Genomic DNA, 18,743 nt, shown 5'->3' on the forward strand with positions numbered 1-18,743 from the left:
AATTCGTCCGGCGCGCACTCTTTCGCACACGCGCGCATCACTCTTCCGAAGACCCGACCGGACCACGAGAGCCGCGCTGATACTCTCCCGGAATCGCATTCAGTGACGTTCGCTGACCGTCACCAGACGTCCAGCTCACTTTAGCACTCACCGCCGCCACAAGTCCACCTGTCAATCACATTTTCTTTTTCTCTCCCCCGCAACAATACAAAGGCACACACAATATTAATATTGATATAATATATTGTATATTCCAATCTTCTGCCCGTCGCTCTGTTATCGTCACCGTTCGGTGTTGCCGATTTCGTTGATAATACCACATAATAATAATATAATATTCACATCCAAACCAGCGATTTCCACAGTCATGTCCACGACAGTTTCCAACGGCAACGGCACTGACGTGGTGAGCTTGCTAAAAAAGAACAAACCTCCGGCGCTGAAGAAACTTGCGTCATGGAAAGACGAAAATGAATTCGACGGCACGGGCAACACGAAAACGCCCAGAACTTCCACCACGCCAGGTAAGACACCGGGTACGGTTACAGCGATTGACTAATATTAATTATAATTATAACAATACCGATAGTTTGGTTTTGGGTATGATATTTTACCATCTATCTATCGTACATTTACGATGACGAATGCGTGGGTAGTTTTAGTTGCATGCTACACATACATACATATACGCATATACCTACAGACTTTTATGGTATGTTTGGACCGTGTATGATAGAGCTCTATTTTTGCTACAATTTAAAGTTAATAGTTTGTGTGTATGTATAACATATGTGTGTGTGTATGTGTGTATGGGTGTTTTGAGATGAAAAATGTATGTCACGAATGTGATTGTGGTCCACAGGTCACGAGAACTGCACGTTTCATCACGACTTAGAGCTGGACCACAAGCCACCCACCCGGGAAGCCCTTTTGCCGGACATGACTGACTCATACAAGATGCTTTTGAGTGCTTTGGGTGAAAACCCCGAGCGCCAAGGGTTGCTGAAGACTCCGGAGAGGGCTGCCAAGGCAATGCTGTTCTTCACAAAGGGCTACGATCAGACGCTAAAGGGTAATTTTATATGGTTTTGATTACTATCATACATGACAATCGTTATGTCAAATACAATAAATTACATATACAGGGTGATTCAACCAGCATTCTTACCACTCTTTTATCTTATAAGTTATAACGATTAATTTCTTCTAATTTCGATTTTTCGAATTTATTAGTAAGATATAAAACAATATTTACAGTACTTACATTTAATTTATGCCAAATAAGGAGTGTTCGTTGGCAATTTGTATTCAAACTTGCATTATTGTAAATTAAATTCCAACGATTTGGTTCTTATGATTTAAGTACTTAAGGTAACATTTCATGAGAATCGTTACAAGTTTAAAAATGTGAGGACTATGATAATTTGAAAATATAATATTTGTTATTAATTCCGTTATAATTTATAAATTTTTTAGACTTTTAATAAATATTACAACTACACTTAATATAAAAAGATATCTTATTCAAATTGGATCAACGTTTTAAAAATAAATCATTTTTTAAAATCCCGACATTTTATCGTTAAAAATTGTCGTTCTTAGTTAAAAAAAGTTATAATTATCATTGGAGACGGCAGTATAACAAGTGACACTGGCATACAAAAAAAACCAACTATTTGAAAGTATGGAATTTAAGTGAAATAAAGGTTTCAAAAATCAGAAATTAAATAACATATTATAAATAGAAAATGGGAGTGAGTGCTAATATGCATGTTGGGTGAATCGTCGACACGGATCCACGGTATATATTCTTATATTGGACGATTTATCCAAACACTTGTAGTGCATTACAATACACATTACATATACACAATAAATAAATATACACTAAATAATATCTATTATCATGTCGGTCTCGACGTCATTATAGATAATTCAAAAAAAAATCCTATTCACAACAATCTACGTTTAGCACAAATCATAAGGTGTAGCTAAGGAACATATTGCAAAATTAGCCTTGCACCGTTGAATATAACTCTCACGCGTGTGAGTACCTATATTATTATTTTATAATATGATAAGATAATTAAGCAGAATATAGTTATTCATTAATTACTGGAATAACGTGCAAGTAGTGTCAAGAATTGTATTAGTTACAGGAAGTTGATATTTATATATGTTTTGTGGTATATGTAGTTGTAAGTGAAGGGGATTATTGTTATAACTATAATATTATCATCAATAGGTTGTTTTGTTTTCCTTTCAATATGTCTGTAGTTTGTGATTCAGTCCAAATAGAAATAAGCATGATATTACAATTTTAAGACTTTATAATATTTCATGTTATATTTTATCTTTCATAAAACAATATATCTTTCTTATCATTAGTTGATAACTTTTTGAAATTTTTGACTATTTTTTAATGTTTGGCATATTTGTTATTATAACTATAAAGTATGAAAATTAAAGTAAATGGCAAATATATATTTTTATAGGTGATATCTAAAGAACAATGATGCAAATAAAAAATCGTTTGGGTCGTTGTGTTTTTTTTTTTAAATTTCAGTGTAACATAATATTATTATGCCATGTATGGAAACAAAAAATTAATTAATTTCATGAATCTAAATAAATTACGAAATGATTCCGTGAATTATAAACTATAGTAAATATACGAAACTAAGTAAATGAACTAAATGTTTATCACACACGATAAAATTACGAGACCAGTTTCACAACAACAAAAAAGTAGGTAATTTTAAGAAGCTTATAGTTAAAAATAAAAATAATACATACATATAGTGGTTTGCCATGGGTATTAGCTTTTTCGTTGACAAACGACTTTCTTGTCTATCTGCAGCTACAACAGCGGTGGACACATTAACACAACTCAGCGTAGCCAATACTCTTTACCTGCCATAATCTTAGGTATAGGTATACCATGGTTATGTGGCACATGGTGGCGTAATAACTATATACGAAAATTAAAAAACAAAAATCTACAGCCGTTGTTATAATATATCGCTTAAAACGTTTCCAATGCAAACCCAACCTTGATATTTTTATTAATGGGTATAGGTACATATGTTATTCTCATTTTAGCCGTTGAATCCTTTTATTTCCAGTACTTAATTTGATTAAAACGGCAAAGTGTCGGAGATTTAGAAAGCGTTTCGCCGTAATTGATTCCGCCAGTTTCTTGAGATAACTTCGTGGCTATCTTTTTGATGTATATACACGTATGTGGAAAAAGGTTTCGCTATTGAATAATACATGAACATAACTGCAGGCCCATTCTTACCCAATCGGCCACCCCTGGCTCTTCAAAATGTGATTTTTAAGTGCATTACTGTGTAATTCGTTAAGCCAGGGAAAAAGTGTAGGGCAAAGCTCAGACATCACATTATGACACATTATATAATACCACGCATATCACTGACGTCGACGTGACGTGACTACCTAAATCACTTTGAACAATAATAATTATTGTTTCAATCGGTGTCTCCTGTACTTTATCAGGGCAAAATAATAGCAGAACAATAAGCGACAACGTGAAAATTGTTTGATTTTGGTCATTTTGCGCACAAAATAATATTTTCCTAAGCAAACAATGTATTACCGCATGCTCTACAATCGAGTTTTAATCGTTAAATTTTAATTTTTCACCACTTATACTATTCAGTAATTGATTATTATAATAACCTGACCTAAATGGTATTATATTTTATTGCAGAGTAGTTTATATAATTTGATTATTATTATTAAATATGTCTTATTATTTTAAGGAGAATTATTAAATGCGACACTACATGACAACATTATTTTATACTTCTATCAAAATACCAAATTTAAATTGAACTCTACATTTACTTATTGACGGTTAATTTGTTTCTCTTTAATCAATATGTATTACTATTAATCATTTCATAATATAATTACCTATAATCGATAAAATTATTTTCACATTTAAATCGAGTTAAATCAAGGGTTTTAATATTATATATTAACATATTAATAAATAAGATATTTAATATAATTTTCCAAATAATTTATTCACCTTCAATTCGAATGTCGGTTCGTTTAACTTAAAACTGTGTAAATAAATGTATTCAATTAAGTTGTTCTATATATACTATTTCCGGAAACCATATAAATCGTAATTTTAAATTATATGTTTTATAATTCAAAACGGTTCGAGTATAATTTTTATGATTTACAACAAATAGAACCATCGTAGATTATTTTTGTTCTGAACTTAATTGTAGGTAAATATTCTTGAAATTTGATCGATGAAGCAACCTTTTAATTCAAGAAAACGCACTTGAACGAATTAAAATTATAAAATTCACTCTCTTGAAAAAAAATGATACGAAATTCTTCTTTAGCTATTAGAAACTGTGTTTTATCTTCGTGTGATACATTCAAAGAGGATAAACTACTAATTTTCTTTTCTGTTGAGATTTGAATTTGGTCATTCGTTTACTGTATTTTTGATTTCATGGAGTTTGGTTTGTGGTCTCAATCAATGGTCTTGCCATTTAATTTGCATAAATTTTATTTTATACAATTTTCACGGTAATCAATGAAAATATGGAGAAACTATGTCTAGGATATAAAAATTAAAAATAAGTAAATAACACTTCAATAAAAAGCAAATACCGTGTGTGCATATGTATAACACTATCTCACCTTGACGATCTCGTATATGTATACGTACCTGCTGGTACATAATTATTTTTATGATTTAACAGTAGCGATAAAAATAATATATGATTGGTGAACATAGATTCATCAACATTTTTATATTAAATAGTGTTATTGGATTTAACGCAAGGATAAAAACGTTGTTCTAAACTTAAATTGCCTGTCAATACTAAATTATTATGAGTAAACATTTTCAATACATACTGTTAGTATAAGCTTATGTCGTTTGTGACGTTGACGTTTTTCGAGAGTGCGGGTGCCGGGTGGGTAAGAACTAATACAATTATAACGCTATAAATTACATCAGGTTCGAGAATATTAAATTCTATCAATACTTTACGGGATAGTTGCTACTGCTGCTGATATATATTGCGAAGCATTCATTAGCTTTTAGTAATTTGATTTTGACGTACAATCTTAGTAAAGTGAATAGTTCACGGGAATACGGTTCGTTTTTAAATACTCATTTATAAATGTATTTTAAACTACCTACCTACATCTATTAAATGTTTCGACGTTAAAACTGCTTTATGGATTTATCATAATATTATTTAATACGTGTCTAAAATATTAAAAATAAAACAAGTAAAACTTATTTTGCAATATTAATAACATTAATTTAAATTTTGGGAAGTGTTAAGAATAAAATATTTTAACTTGCCGAATTCTGTTGCAGCAATCCAAAAAAAGTTGGAAGTTTAAATTGAATTCATATATTATACTAAAAAATCTTTATCTTAAATAACACATACATTATTAATACTAATTAGTTAGTTATTAGAATAACACAAAAACACTTATTTGAATTCAGAAATATTTACTGAATTCAACGATGCTCCTTAAAATAAAATAAATTAATATTTATTTTTTTTTTTTTTGAGTACCTAGGTTATTACTATAAGTTGTCACGAAGTAAACTAGTTTGCAATAATTTAAATTAATTTAATATATATTATGTAAAAGAAAAAATTAATTGAATATCATTATTACTACAGTACAAACAGTTAAGTATTCAAAAAATTATTTATCAGGCATCAGTATATTATAGCGGTATTGGCTTACCGAAATATTAAAATACCTACAATAATATATGATTAGACATTAGTCATACGAGTAGTGCATGCATTGGACACACGGTATATGGTATCTAGTACCTACATAATAACTTTGAAACCATAAATCGTAATATCCCCAAGTAAATAACAATATGAACGTGTCATTGTTATGTTATATTATATTATAAACATAATAGAATGTGTGATGGTGTTTATATAATAATAATAAATTATTAAAATTTATAATTTATAATATCAATATACTATATAATATAAGTTCTAAGTATCTCCTCTGTTTGTGTTACAAAATAAACACGATATAAACATAGGTAGGTATATGATAATATCGTGGATTTATAAATCTCTAAAAATAATTGACAGTCAAGAAATCAACCGTCAATATTAAAATAATTGGCAAGGATATGTATCGATATCATAATCCACAAGATTGTTCACAGTAGTAGGTACACATTTATTAGTCATAATGTTGCTATTAAACGTTTTCGTACCGTTGCATCGTTGTAGGTGCCAAATATTCACATACAATTGTAACTAATCGTGTTCAAGACCTTATCTTGTGTTCATTTACCTATATAAAATATTTAATATTGTAATAAACTTGAAATAATTATGATACTGCACCTGCTGCGTCCTCTTAAAACGTTTATTATTTTGCCAATAGCCACTATTTTAAATAATATAGTTTAACCGCTTTGGTGATAATCGAATGAATACATCTTATAATAGTGTTTCACAACGTTTCAAAATCATCAAATGTAGTCGAACCATAAATGCGTAGCTTTTTTTTTTTTGTAAATACATATATATGGACCCCGAGGGGACAAGAAAACGGGCTATTGAGAGTTTTTAAATTATCAAACAATATGAACCATTTTTTTCTATCCTTCAAATGATTGTACCTAACTGATTATTTTAGATACATTTTTTTTGTTATCTTAATTTTTTTCACTATAAGTTATGTGTGATAAGTCTTGTAGTCTTGTGTTATACCAATAATATTAATAATAGTGTCCAACTATGTTTTTGTGTTATTTCAATATTTTGGAAAAACTTGAAGGGACATTAGTTTATTTTTCATTTGCTACTTTTCATTTTGATTTAACTTTTTTTAATAACTTCATATCTGGTATTCTGGTTATTAGATACGTTTATAGTTGATAGTAATGTGATTATTTTATTTTTTTCAAAAAATAAAATAAATTAGATATAATACCAAATATTAGATAAAAGTAACTAAATTATTTATAAAATTTAAGTCCTTCAAAAATATTTTTATAAATTTATTTTATCAAGATAATATTATATAAAAATAATATTTCAAAATTAAAGCCCTTCAATTGTTTGATTTAAGAGTTTCCATTATGTACCTACTATAATATACAACACGCCTATATGCATAATATGCATTATGCATTTTTTTAGTCTTAAGGTTATTAACTTCCAACTTCTATTGAAAATAATTAAATACTGAATATTATATATATATACTATATACTATTATATTATACATTTATGTGAATGGGTGTGAGCGTCTATGTGTCCTTCGCTCATTCTATGCTCTAAAAACAATAAAAGTACTGGGAAATGCCTCGGGAAGTATGTCAATTTATTTTATCGTTTATGTTTTTCTCTGAATTTTCATTAGATAAAAATCAATGTAACACTTCGGGCTATATCACATAATAATGTTCAATAGCACACGTGTGTGAGTTGGACGTTATTGTATAAAAGGTCTAATAATTTCGAGTGCAAAATCATTTATACATTATATACATTATAGTCATTATACCGTTAAACGATACACTAAGTAATTTCGTACACTATATTATATGATTTATTGATGAAATTGAAGATTTGTCAATTCAAAAATATTAAATTGACATTTTAAGATAAAAACCTACTAAAATTCAACTACTTACTTGTTCGACAGCGATTACATTGTCGGGCTATAATGTACTTTATTGGTCCTTAAGTATTTTTTTAAATAATATACGTACATATCGACCCGATAATACTGATAAACCGTCTACGCATTGTTCCCTTGGCAACAGCAAATTGAAAATTGCCGTCATTTCTATAATGGGACGGAAAAGCTTTTAAATCATCGTACTTTTGAGGTATTGTACAATACTGGTCCGGTTACAAGTGGTTGCCGACGTTCTGATTGAATGCCATACCCCATTTCCCCACTATCCGCTTTAAAAAATATATATGCCACGGGTATTGGAGGGGCGATTTGTGTTAACGATATTATATTACGTACATAATATGTTTATAACAAGTCAATAATTGTGAGGATATTGTAATCAATATACGTATCGTTATTTTTTTTATTATCATCAGACATGTACATTTATTTTTATTAATTACCAGTCATGCATCAACGAATAATTACAATTTATTGAAATCACAAAGCCAAATCAACAATATTTATATGTGTCAATACAATAATTAACATGGTTATTAAATTTTATTTGGTTTATACTCGATTCCTATAACGTACTATTCTACGTTATTATTTTAAGCTATATGGATACTTATCTAAATAAAAGAAAACTTATTAATAATAAAAACATATTAAAAACATAATATATAGATGCGTATACATTATATTAGAACAAATGAAACAACTCAAATGATTGATATTATAGATGATTTATTTTAAACTAATGTTGTATTCAATCATTTGTTTGATTAGTTTTTTAATAACAAACATTAACCATAATGGTTATCAATTAAAACTACAACTAAACATATTATTTTTATGTATATAATATATATAAAATTTTAAAATGTTGTTTAAGTAAAAAAAAAAAGTTTATTTGTATGTAATAGATCATATTATGCCATAATGACACTTAAAATATCATAATCCTTTCATACATAAAAAAATAAAAATAATACACCGATGATTGAATGATATCTGCTTACCATACATTTTAAAATTAGTACCCGTATTATGTTATATTAATTAATTTAAGTACATACGTTTTGTGTAGTACGCTGTTTCGTATTAGTTTTTAGAGTTCATTTATATTAAAGTATGATATTTCGTTGTATCCCAACCTATTTTCACAGTGGATATACTCGAATTCAAACACTTCGTGAGTAGGTACATATTATTATGCTTTTAATATTTTGCAGCAAATTCTAACAGGCATCAATTTTGTAATTTGTTCCGTATATTTCATATTTAAATCATGTTTTATCATTGCTGGCTTTGAGTGCCCGCACAAAGGGTACCAATTACCTTTTCTGGGTACAGCTTCAAACGCGTTATCTGCCGATGACATTTAACGTAGAATAGTTTGTAGATGCACCCAAAGCAGTAAGTACCTACGTATATCCGCCATGATGACCAGTATAATGAAACCGTGTGACAACAATTTTTTTTTATTTCAAAGCACAAACAATACAGTTATCAGTGTTATCACAACTATTTTATACCAAAAACCTAATGATGGATAAAACAATTTTTTTTAAATTCAATTGGTTTTTACAATAAATAATATTTAAAAAAACATCAAATTTTTCCAACTACCAAATCGTTTATTTTGATTCTTACACGTTAAAGAATAAAAATTAATTATCGTTAAGAACTAAATTAAATTCAAACATGGCAAAATCATATATTTTGATTCCTTTTAAATAAAAAGTAAAATAATTTATGATTTAAAGATTTGATTAATTTTAGTAAAAAAAAATTAAATATTGGTGTTTTCACAAAGAATAATAAATTATGTACAATATTAAATTTTGTAATTTAATTAAAATAAATACATTTTCTATAGACATTCCTGTAACATATTTTCATTATAGTGAAATTGTGTTTTAGCTATAAGTACCTATACCTATACACATTTTTTCATTGCCAGAAAAAAACTAAGAACGGATGGGACCTATACATACCTACATGAATTCAAATATCAATAACCATCCATAAAGTTCATTATTTTTTTAAGTTTCTAAGACTTAAATAATACTTATGTATTATTATTGAAATAGGAATACATTTTATATTTGGATTCACTGAACATGATGTCACTTTAGTAAGACCAACAAAGTCTTATACTTTTTAATTGTATTGTATATTTAAAGTATATGTAATTTATAAAATATATGTGAAACATAAATGATTATATACTTAAGACTCAATTTAATAAGAAAATTTTAAAATTGCATTTTTAAAATAAATATTTAATAATCCAAACATTTTATCGTGGCTGTTGGCTGTTCGTAATAACTTATGACATAATATAAATCTTAGCTCTCGCACAATAAATGGATTTTAAGTAATTATAATATAGTTTAAACTGTAATATTATACCTCTGGCATGCATTTTTGAATCCAATATTTTAGACAATTATTGATTTTCCAAGAAACTAAAGGTGATTAGCTTAAGCTTAAAACTAACTAATGCAGTGAAAATCCTACGTACAAAAGTCACCAATGATTGGAGTCAAAATAAAGGCTAGTAGCTAATAAGATGTGATTGATCATCAATTATATAAGATACCTAATAAATAAAAATAAAAATAACAGTTTTTTTTTTACGTTTTTTACTCAAGATGCATTGCTCGCATTATCTACTTATTGCATTTTCATTAAGTGTACTGCTACTTAGGACTTCTAAATAGTGAAACTTAAGATGGACCATACAATTTTTTTATATTAAATTAAATTAATATGCTTGTTGTGCTGTAGGGTAGATCTCGTTTCAAAGATTTTTAGACGTTTTCAAACAATTTTTTTTATGTCAGGCAATAATAAATTATACACAACAGAAGCATTTTTAAATTTACCAAAGAAAGGGGTAACGTAATTTAATTGGACATAAAAATCATTTAAAAAAAAACTTTATCCCAGCAGAGTTAAGGTTATTAAGTATTGTTATTAATTATTAGGTGTAAAAATGTATGACTTTATTAATAAATTCCATTCAAAGGTGGCTATTTCTATGTTAAACTCAACCACCATAGTTATATGCTTTGAATCTATCATAATATACATTATGTACCTATATATTTCACCTAACTACAAACTTTTAATATCCATCATCTCAGTATCGTATAATTCCAGGTCACGTATATTATTTACTTCTAATCACTCGTGGTTCTCACGCGTATAATGGGTTTAGTGATTTTGGATTAAGTTTTAATACCCTTCTTCGATCTAATGTTAAGAGAACTATGTTTTGCCCACGCATGTCTCACAAACACTCAGAATAGCAAATTTTAAGTTCAGAATAATGCGGTTTACTTGTTTTATTATTTTTAGTATTAAAGTGAATAAAAGGCAAGAATAATATCTTGGGCCCTATGTATGATTTTAAAACGAGATATAAACATTTTAAAATTTGCTTCATAATTAAAACATAATATGCTCACTTGATGTTTTAATTAATAATAAGTTAATTCGCACTCTATAATATTTTAAAAAAATACATACTATATAATATGAATCATTTTTAAGATAAGATTTACTACGTTATGTGCGTTAGTAAAAGGAGACAACAGGGAATAATATTATACAATGTTCAACGAGTAGATTAACTTTTCACAGAATATTTTCCATTCGGTATAACTCAAAATAAACATTCGTTTTTACGAAATATAGTTTAATTAGATTAATATGCGATATTATGATTACAAGTTGTCAATTACAATAATAAACTACAGTTTATAATTAATACTTTTGTAAGTAATCCATGGAGATGGTGATATAAGCTTTTCTTATATTGCTTATTCATCGTTAAAGTCACACCTAAAAATTCCAATAAATTATATTTTTAATAATATTAACTGTATTCTGAAGGTCTTATATAAATAATTTTTAACGTGATCCGAATACAATCATTATCCATAGTACAACTGTGTAATTTATAAAGGTTTTACTGAAAGCAAATTTAAAGATACTACTATATATTTATATTAAAAATCTATTATTTAAAAATAATTTTTAAATTATTAATTAAATTATTAATTTTTCTAACAATCCTTACCAGATAATTGACGACTAGGAATTCATGTATGTGTACAGTGTTATACCTATTTATGATAGAATATAGAATATATTTATAATAGAATATAGAATATATTTATATTAAAAATTTAATTTAATGTTAATTATAGAAAATGTAATATTATATTATTTCAATAATTATTAAATCAAAAAGTTTTCAAACCAGTAACAACCAGTAAATGTAATTAGAAATTACCACTTAAAAATCAATCATAATTTAACGAAGATGATATGTTTTCAGGAAGAGTCCTTGTGTTTTGCCTTCACCCAAAATAAAAAAAAACTCCCATACAAATAACTGAAACTATTTAATTTGCTTGAGAGTTTATTTTATAATAAATTCATGTTTTTTTTTTTATATATATAAGTAAAATGGCATTGGTCGTAGTGATCTAAATAATTAATTATATGCTGAGAACGTTTAAAATTACCTTTCAAGTTAAATTATGAATACTACAAATAAAAAATTACATAAATTATGACATTTTCTTTGTGTTAAAAATATATTTTTTATATTTTATCAGTATTTAATTTATATTATTGTATAAATATGTTTTAGACGTACTTAACGATGCGGTATTTGACGAGGATCACGATGAAATGGTTGTGGTGAAAGACATTGAAATGTTTAGTATGTGTGAACATCATTTAGTTCCGTTTTACGGAAAAGTTTCAATTGGATATTTGCCAAAAAACAAAATTTTAGGCCTCAGCAAACTTGCACGCATTGTGGAGATGTTCAGCAGAAGACTTCAAGGTAAAAACGAACAAAATACTATGCTCATAATAAAATAACCAAGCGTTTTTAATTATAGTAGTTGTTAGAAGAAAAAAAATATTTTTATGCAGTTATTACCTTAACTTAGAAATCAATCATTAAATTGAAATTTTTTAATATAATAATGGTAAAATTATACTTCTAGGCTTATCACAAAACGTAGCAATTTATAATTTTAAAGACATCTTAAATTATAAGAATAATATACAATAATATGATAAGTAAAAACAATACTACGGAAAAAAAATTTAAACATTTCGTATATTTACAATACATATCAATATAATATATTTATACGTAATTTTTTAATTTCTTTTTGTAGATAATTCAATTCAAGAGAATAATAAAAATAACAATAAAATAAATAAATAGCTTCTTCCCGGCTGTGCTGAAGAAAAAAACCCTTTTAACAGTTTTCAATAACTTATAGAAATTAAAATATAATACTTATGAATTTATATATAGATATAGGTATAACTAGACTACCTAACAAACCACGGAACACCATTTCTTGTTAGATTTATTATTAATATAAAAAAAACCAACCGATAAACGTAGTCAACGGATTAACATTTTTTATTTAATTAAAATTTAATTGGGAAAAATGTTATGTTGCTTGACACAATTCATACCATGCAATTTATTATAAATTTATAAATTGAATAATCATATATATATTTTTTTTGTGTCTGTGATTTAGTTCAAGAGCGACTGACTAAACAGATTGCTGTGGCTGTCACCCAAGCGATCCAACCTGCTGGAGTTGCCGTGATCATAGAGGGAGTGTAAGTTAAATTTTTTTATCGAAAAACTTTTGTCTATGGTAACATTCTTATAACTTTATAAATGTGGCAAAGTATTTTCAATTACAAGTCATAATAGTTAATAGTGTTAGGATTTAGTCTCAGGACTTACACGTTGATTAATAATACATGGAAACAAACATTTATTGCTACAATTCACGATCATCAACTGTTGAAATTACACTTGTTGTGCGATGTTTAAAAATAAAATAGAGAGTATTAAAAGCTGTATCACACCTTTTGCTCGTTTCTTCGTAGTAAAATCTAAGTCAATCAATTAAATTTAAAGGTTAATTTACTTGAATTAATACAAATATGTAGTCCTGCTAAATTTACAGATATATGAATGTATTGATTTTTTAATAAATCTATTTTTATACCAAAAAAATAATGTCCTCTAAAATTAAACGTTTAACGAGTTTAATATTTACAATATTACAATGTAAAAGAAGTTATAGGTAAAACATTTTAAGTTATGAGAACAAAAACAGTCATATTATATAATTCTGATTTCTGATTTTCATATCAAATGTATTTATATTATGTTCATCATAGATAAAATGAAATTAATCATTTTTAAACTGGTACTCACACAGTCACACATGTTCCTGTAACATAAATCTGACTTTTTATTACATTAATATCATTTAATTCTTACTTATAATATCTGGAAAGAAATACCAAACCATTAAACCAATACATTATACAAAGTTAAAAACATCTTGTTATCATAATTGACTTAGTTAAAATCTTTTTTTAATAACTACAATCATAATATGTAGAATACAGATGTTTTTCTGATTATTTTCAATCAATTAACAAAAAGCACCATATATAGAAACCTACATATTTGATACACAGAATATCAAAATAAGCCATAACGTAACTATGCATTTATTAAATATGAAAGGATAGATATTTTCGAGATCGTTATTAAACCTATAATGATACTAAATAAATAAAACTTACGTAATTTTTTCACGGTAAATTACTGAAAAAAAATGTACGTACAATTTACATCTTTTTTTTTTCTGTTTGAAGTCGACGACACCGCGAGAACTGCTTTAGCATTGCTTCCGCGACTCGTACAATTTACATCTAAATAAATCTATAAGTGTACATTACTAATTGATTTTAAAATTAAAAAATTAACCTTTAGATAAAATGCTTAAACAATTATATCATGGCATTATAATATACAAAGCAACAGTAAATATAATATAGAGTGACCATTTTTATATTGGAAAAAAACTGGAAAAAGAGTTTAAGGTAGATACAAATCTAATATTTTTTTAAATTAATATATTAAATTAATTATAAAATTTAAATAATGTTGAGTAAAATTAATATTTTAACGTAACACGTCTTACTTGGATTTGTTTTTGTTCAATCATTTCACGAAAACTCTTATATTTAATAACTTTCAAATTTTAAACTGTAGTTATATATTATATTGTTTTGTATTTATTACTTTGATTAATTTTTTTTACACATAATAATACTATTATACGGAGATAACAGAATTAAAACAAGATCATCTATAAAAAACGGGACAAAAAGCGTCCCGTTTTATGTTTGTTGGGACAACGGGATGTGATGATAAAAAAAGAGACAATCCTGTTTTAAACGTGGCGTATGGCCACCCTAGTTTAATGAATAGTTAAACACATTTATTGTGCTTCGTGGAATAAAATTAAGCTTTAAATGCTTTTCTACTTAAATGCTTATAATATTTACACTATGTCGTATAGTTGTTGTGAAAGTTATTAAGGTTTCAGCATTTAGTAATTAGCAAGATTAAATTTAACAATTAAATTTACCAAAAAAAAATATTTTAACAATTTCCATAAATTTTCGAGCTATAAAAATAAGAATTCCACAAGTCGTCAAATACGTGTTTTACCATAACCATTGAAAGTTTATTGAATTTTAAATAATAGGTTTAAGTGGTATTCAATTGTCTTAAGTTATTATAACTATTGTTACTACCACCACAATACCGTCAATACCACACTATATAATAATATTAACTGTGTATATACTAAATCTAAATACTAAATTTCATTCCTGTTATTGTTAATATAAAAAACATGCTTTGGCGTTTAATTAATGTGACATATTCCTTAAATTATAACATTAAAAAATAATAATACTAAAAAATACTTGGTATGAGCTTTTAAAACTGTTTCAAATAAATAAATAAATCATAAAATTGTAGTTATCATTTGAACAACAAAAGTACGTATAACGTTATAAATACGTAAAACATCATTATATTAGATAATAAATTGAAAAAATATTTTTAAGAGAAAGCCACTCATTTCGATAAAAGGGTTAATTTCAAACTGCCTATATCTATTTTGTATACTAATACGAATAGACGGTAATATAGTATCGCCGTTGGTTGTTTTAAAAACAAAAAGTGGGCTGGCATAGTGCAACATATCAATTCACCGAAAACATCGAAAACCATAAAAAAAATTAATTATAATTTGAAAGATTGAACTAAAGCAATAAAATGAGGAACCTATTTATTAAAAAAAAATACAATAATTCTAAAATTATGCTGCTGGTGGTGGTGTTCAAAACACTCAGATTTTTTATACGTTCGGTACAAGAGTAAAGTACAAGACATTTGATACCCAATTTTTCCGCTTTATACATCCAAAGCCTATATTATCTTGACGCCAGTCCATTATAATAACGTCTGCTGTAGTCCGCACTTATTATAACAATAATGTAGACATTGCCAATAGCCAAGCGCATAATAGAACAGGTACCCTGGTTAAGAATTACGTGATAATTATTATTTTTTTTCTCTATATATTTCATCAGTCACATGTGCATGGTCATGAGAGGCGTTCAAAAGATAAACAGCAAAACCGTCACGTCTACCATGTTGGGAGTGTTCAGAGACGACTCAAAGACACGCGAAGAATTTTTGAACCTAGTCCAGTCAAAATGAATTTTTCCAAAACAGCATTCAACATTGCATTCACAAAACTACCCACTACAGTGTTATTACACGATAACGAACCTTTTTACCCCAACAAATTGCTATTATCATTCGTACACATATATATATATAAGTACTTATCTATATACATAGGTTTATATATAATATATAGCGTTACACAAAACTTTTTAGCTACCTACTCACTTTTACCTACGTATACACAAGTAAAAGAAGACCTGGAATATGTGTGCGCACTTTTGAAAACACACACGATATTATATATATATTATATCTTATATCTATACATAAAAGGATCAGCATTGACATTTTCATTTTTTTTTTAATCAGATTATCGTAATAATGAAAATCTATGAAACTTGTTAATGTTGTTTCCATAGATTATATCTAGATATGAATGTTTAGTAATCTTTTTTAACGTTACCAGTAACTCAATCGATGACTAATATTTTAATCCTTTTTTTGTTTTTACTATAAACTTATCATTATCTATATGTGACCAAATAATACATAATATTTTTTAATTATTCGCAGTATTTAATTAACGATATTATTCAGAAAATAAATTATCAACTAATGTCTAGACTTGTTTATATTAACATACCATTATATTGTTGTAGATAAGTCCAACCAAGTGTTAATCGAAAACTATCATAATCATTAATATCTATTTTAATTATTAGTCAACTGTTAACCATAATAATCCGTGGTTCTTCTCCCCGCTTCTTTTTCCCTCAGAGACGAGTTAAACGTGTTAATGTTTGTTATTAAAAATAAAAATCTATATGATATTATTGTTTTTATATTTTTGTCAAAGTGTTATTGTCGTAAAATAGATTTTATTGTTCTGGTTTGATTTATACTCTATTATAACCAAATTGTATTGAAATAAAATATATTCGCTTTGTGCACGGTTTGGTTATACTTTGCGTTTATTAATTACTATATTATATTGATCATTATAAATTATTACAAATATTTGTATGACAAAATAATAAAATAATATATTATTATTATTATATTATATATTATAATTCAAATTGTAAACGTTATTTTCGTGTATTCAATATTACGCAATGAATAAAATGTGAACCCGTTATCCTTCCACTCAAATACGTACTTTAATCGGTAAGATTCAAGTATAGCAATATCGATGACGCATTTTTAAACTCCTGGGAAAAACAAAAAAAATAAATAGTTGTAACATTATATTCGTATTTTAATTACATTTCAAATTTTACTTTCATCCACGTTCCCCCGAAAATATAAGCTCAAAATACATAAGTTTGGTATTTAATTCATCTGCTACATAATCTAAGTTTAGGTTGCTCATTATCGTTATTATTACCTACAACTGCAGTCAAAATCAAAAAAGACGATCCTTTAAATGCGCATTATTAACTATTCGTTAAAAGAGTTTTTTGTTGTACTCAACTTTAATGTTTAAAGATAGAATCGATAGAATAACAACATGTTAAACGCGTTCTCTCATTGTTAAATTAATTACCTGTGGATAATAATATATGCATTATTATACTCATTAAACATAATACTATTCCTAATTACAATGCTATATCATTATTTAATATGACTGTGATTTAAGAAATCAGTAACATGTAGACTTAAATGAATCGTAAATTTGATAATTAATGTGAACAATTAAAATAGTTATTTTCAAAACACTTGCTGTTTGTTTGACATATTGTTCAATATCAATAATATTGATTTTTATTTATATTTTTTATACATATTATATAAAAGAACTCTTTTTTCTTTAAAGTTTTGTCAAATAATATGCTTGACGTACTATATGAGTGTATTTATTTATATTTAAGAATAGTATCGCTTAAAAATATCATTATTTACACATTTCTTTAGTTATGTATGTATTTCATTAAATCAACCAAAACAACTATAGGTGTGTTATATATTACAGCCACATCACTATTTGTTATTGCACATTAATAATTCAAATAGTGTCCAAATTAAATTTTATTCTACCTAGTTGATAGGTAGATACAACATATTTATAAGTTGTAACTTAGAATGATAATAGTTAAAATTCTAAAATTAATTTATTGACATTAAACTAATTTTGTTGTGACAAAGTTGGCTAATAATTCAATTTAACTCACAGACTTATGATTGATACCAAATATTTCTCTCAGAATTCCATTTAATAAATTACACTATTTCAAACTCTTAACCTACAAGGTAGTTTTAATTTAGACGTTTGACACATAATAAATGAATTTTGTATAATTTCACGCAATACTATGCTAACCACATACTTTGAAATAACGATGCTTATATTGCTTACGCTATAATTTCCATTTCATTTTTTTTTTTTTTACATTTAATTTACTTTTACTTTTTAAGTGACAAT

General features: G+C 26.7%; 1 protein-coding gene across 2 annotated transcripts; it reads left to right on the forward strand.

The window, feature by feature from the left end:
* Window positions 1-20: 20 nt before the first annotated feature.
* Window positions 21-17,281, forward strand: Pu (GTP cyclohydrolase punch). 2 transcript variants are annotated; one of them, XM_089216649.1, is made up of 5 exons: window positions 21-536; window positions 863-1,072; window positions 12,362-12,559; window positions 13,281-13,365; window positions 16,219-17,281. In XM_089216649.1, exons 1-5 carry the CDS (start codon window positions 368-370, stop codon window positions 16,346-16,348), a joined length of 792 nt encoding a protein of 263 aa, XP_089072775.1. In that variant the 5' UTR covers window positions 21-367; the 3' UTR covers window positions 16,349-17,281. The 2 variants fall into 2 exon arrangements, with proteins under 2 accessions (XP_089072775.1, XP_015369831.1); XM_015514345.2 differs by having other exon boundaries at window positions 23-524.
* The last annotated feature ends 1,462 nt before the right edge of the window (window positions 17,282-18,743 follow it).

The sequence above is a fragment of the Diuraphis noxia genome, unplaced genomic scaffold, assembly GCF_037042655.1.
Source record: "Diuraphis noxia isolate RWA-SAM2 unplaced genomic scaffold, SU_Dnox_SAM2 contig0001, whole genome shotgun sequence".
In the NCBI taxonomy this organism is placed as follows: domain Eukaryota; kingdom Metazoa; phylum Arthropoda; class Insecta; order Hemiptera; family Aphididae; genus Diuraphis; species Diuraphis noxia.

Coding starts and splice junctions, on each gene's coding strand:
- Pu (XM_089216649.1), top strand. CDS start 368: ATGTCCACGACAGTTTCCAACGGCAACGGCACTGACGTGGTGAGCTTG. Junction 537..862: donor CACGCCAGGTAAGACACCGG/GTACGGTTACAG, acceptor TGTGGTCCACAG/GTCACGAGAACTGCACGTTT. Junction 1,073..12,361: donor CTACGATCAGACGCTAAAGG/GTAATTTTATAT, acceptor AATATGTTTTAG/ACGTACTTAACGATGCGGTA.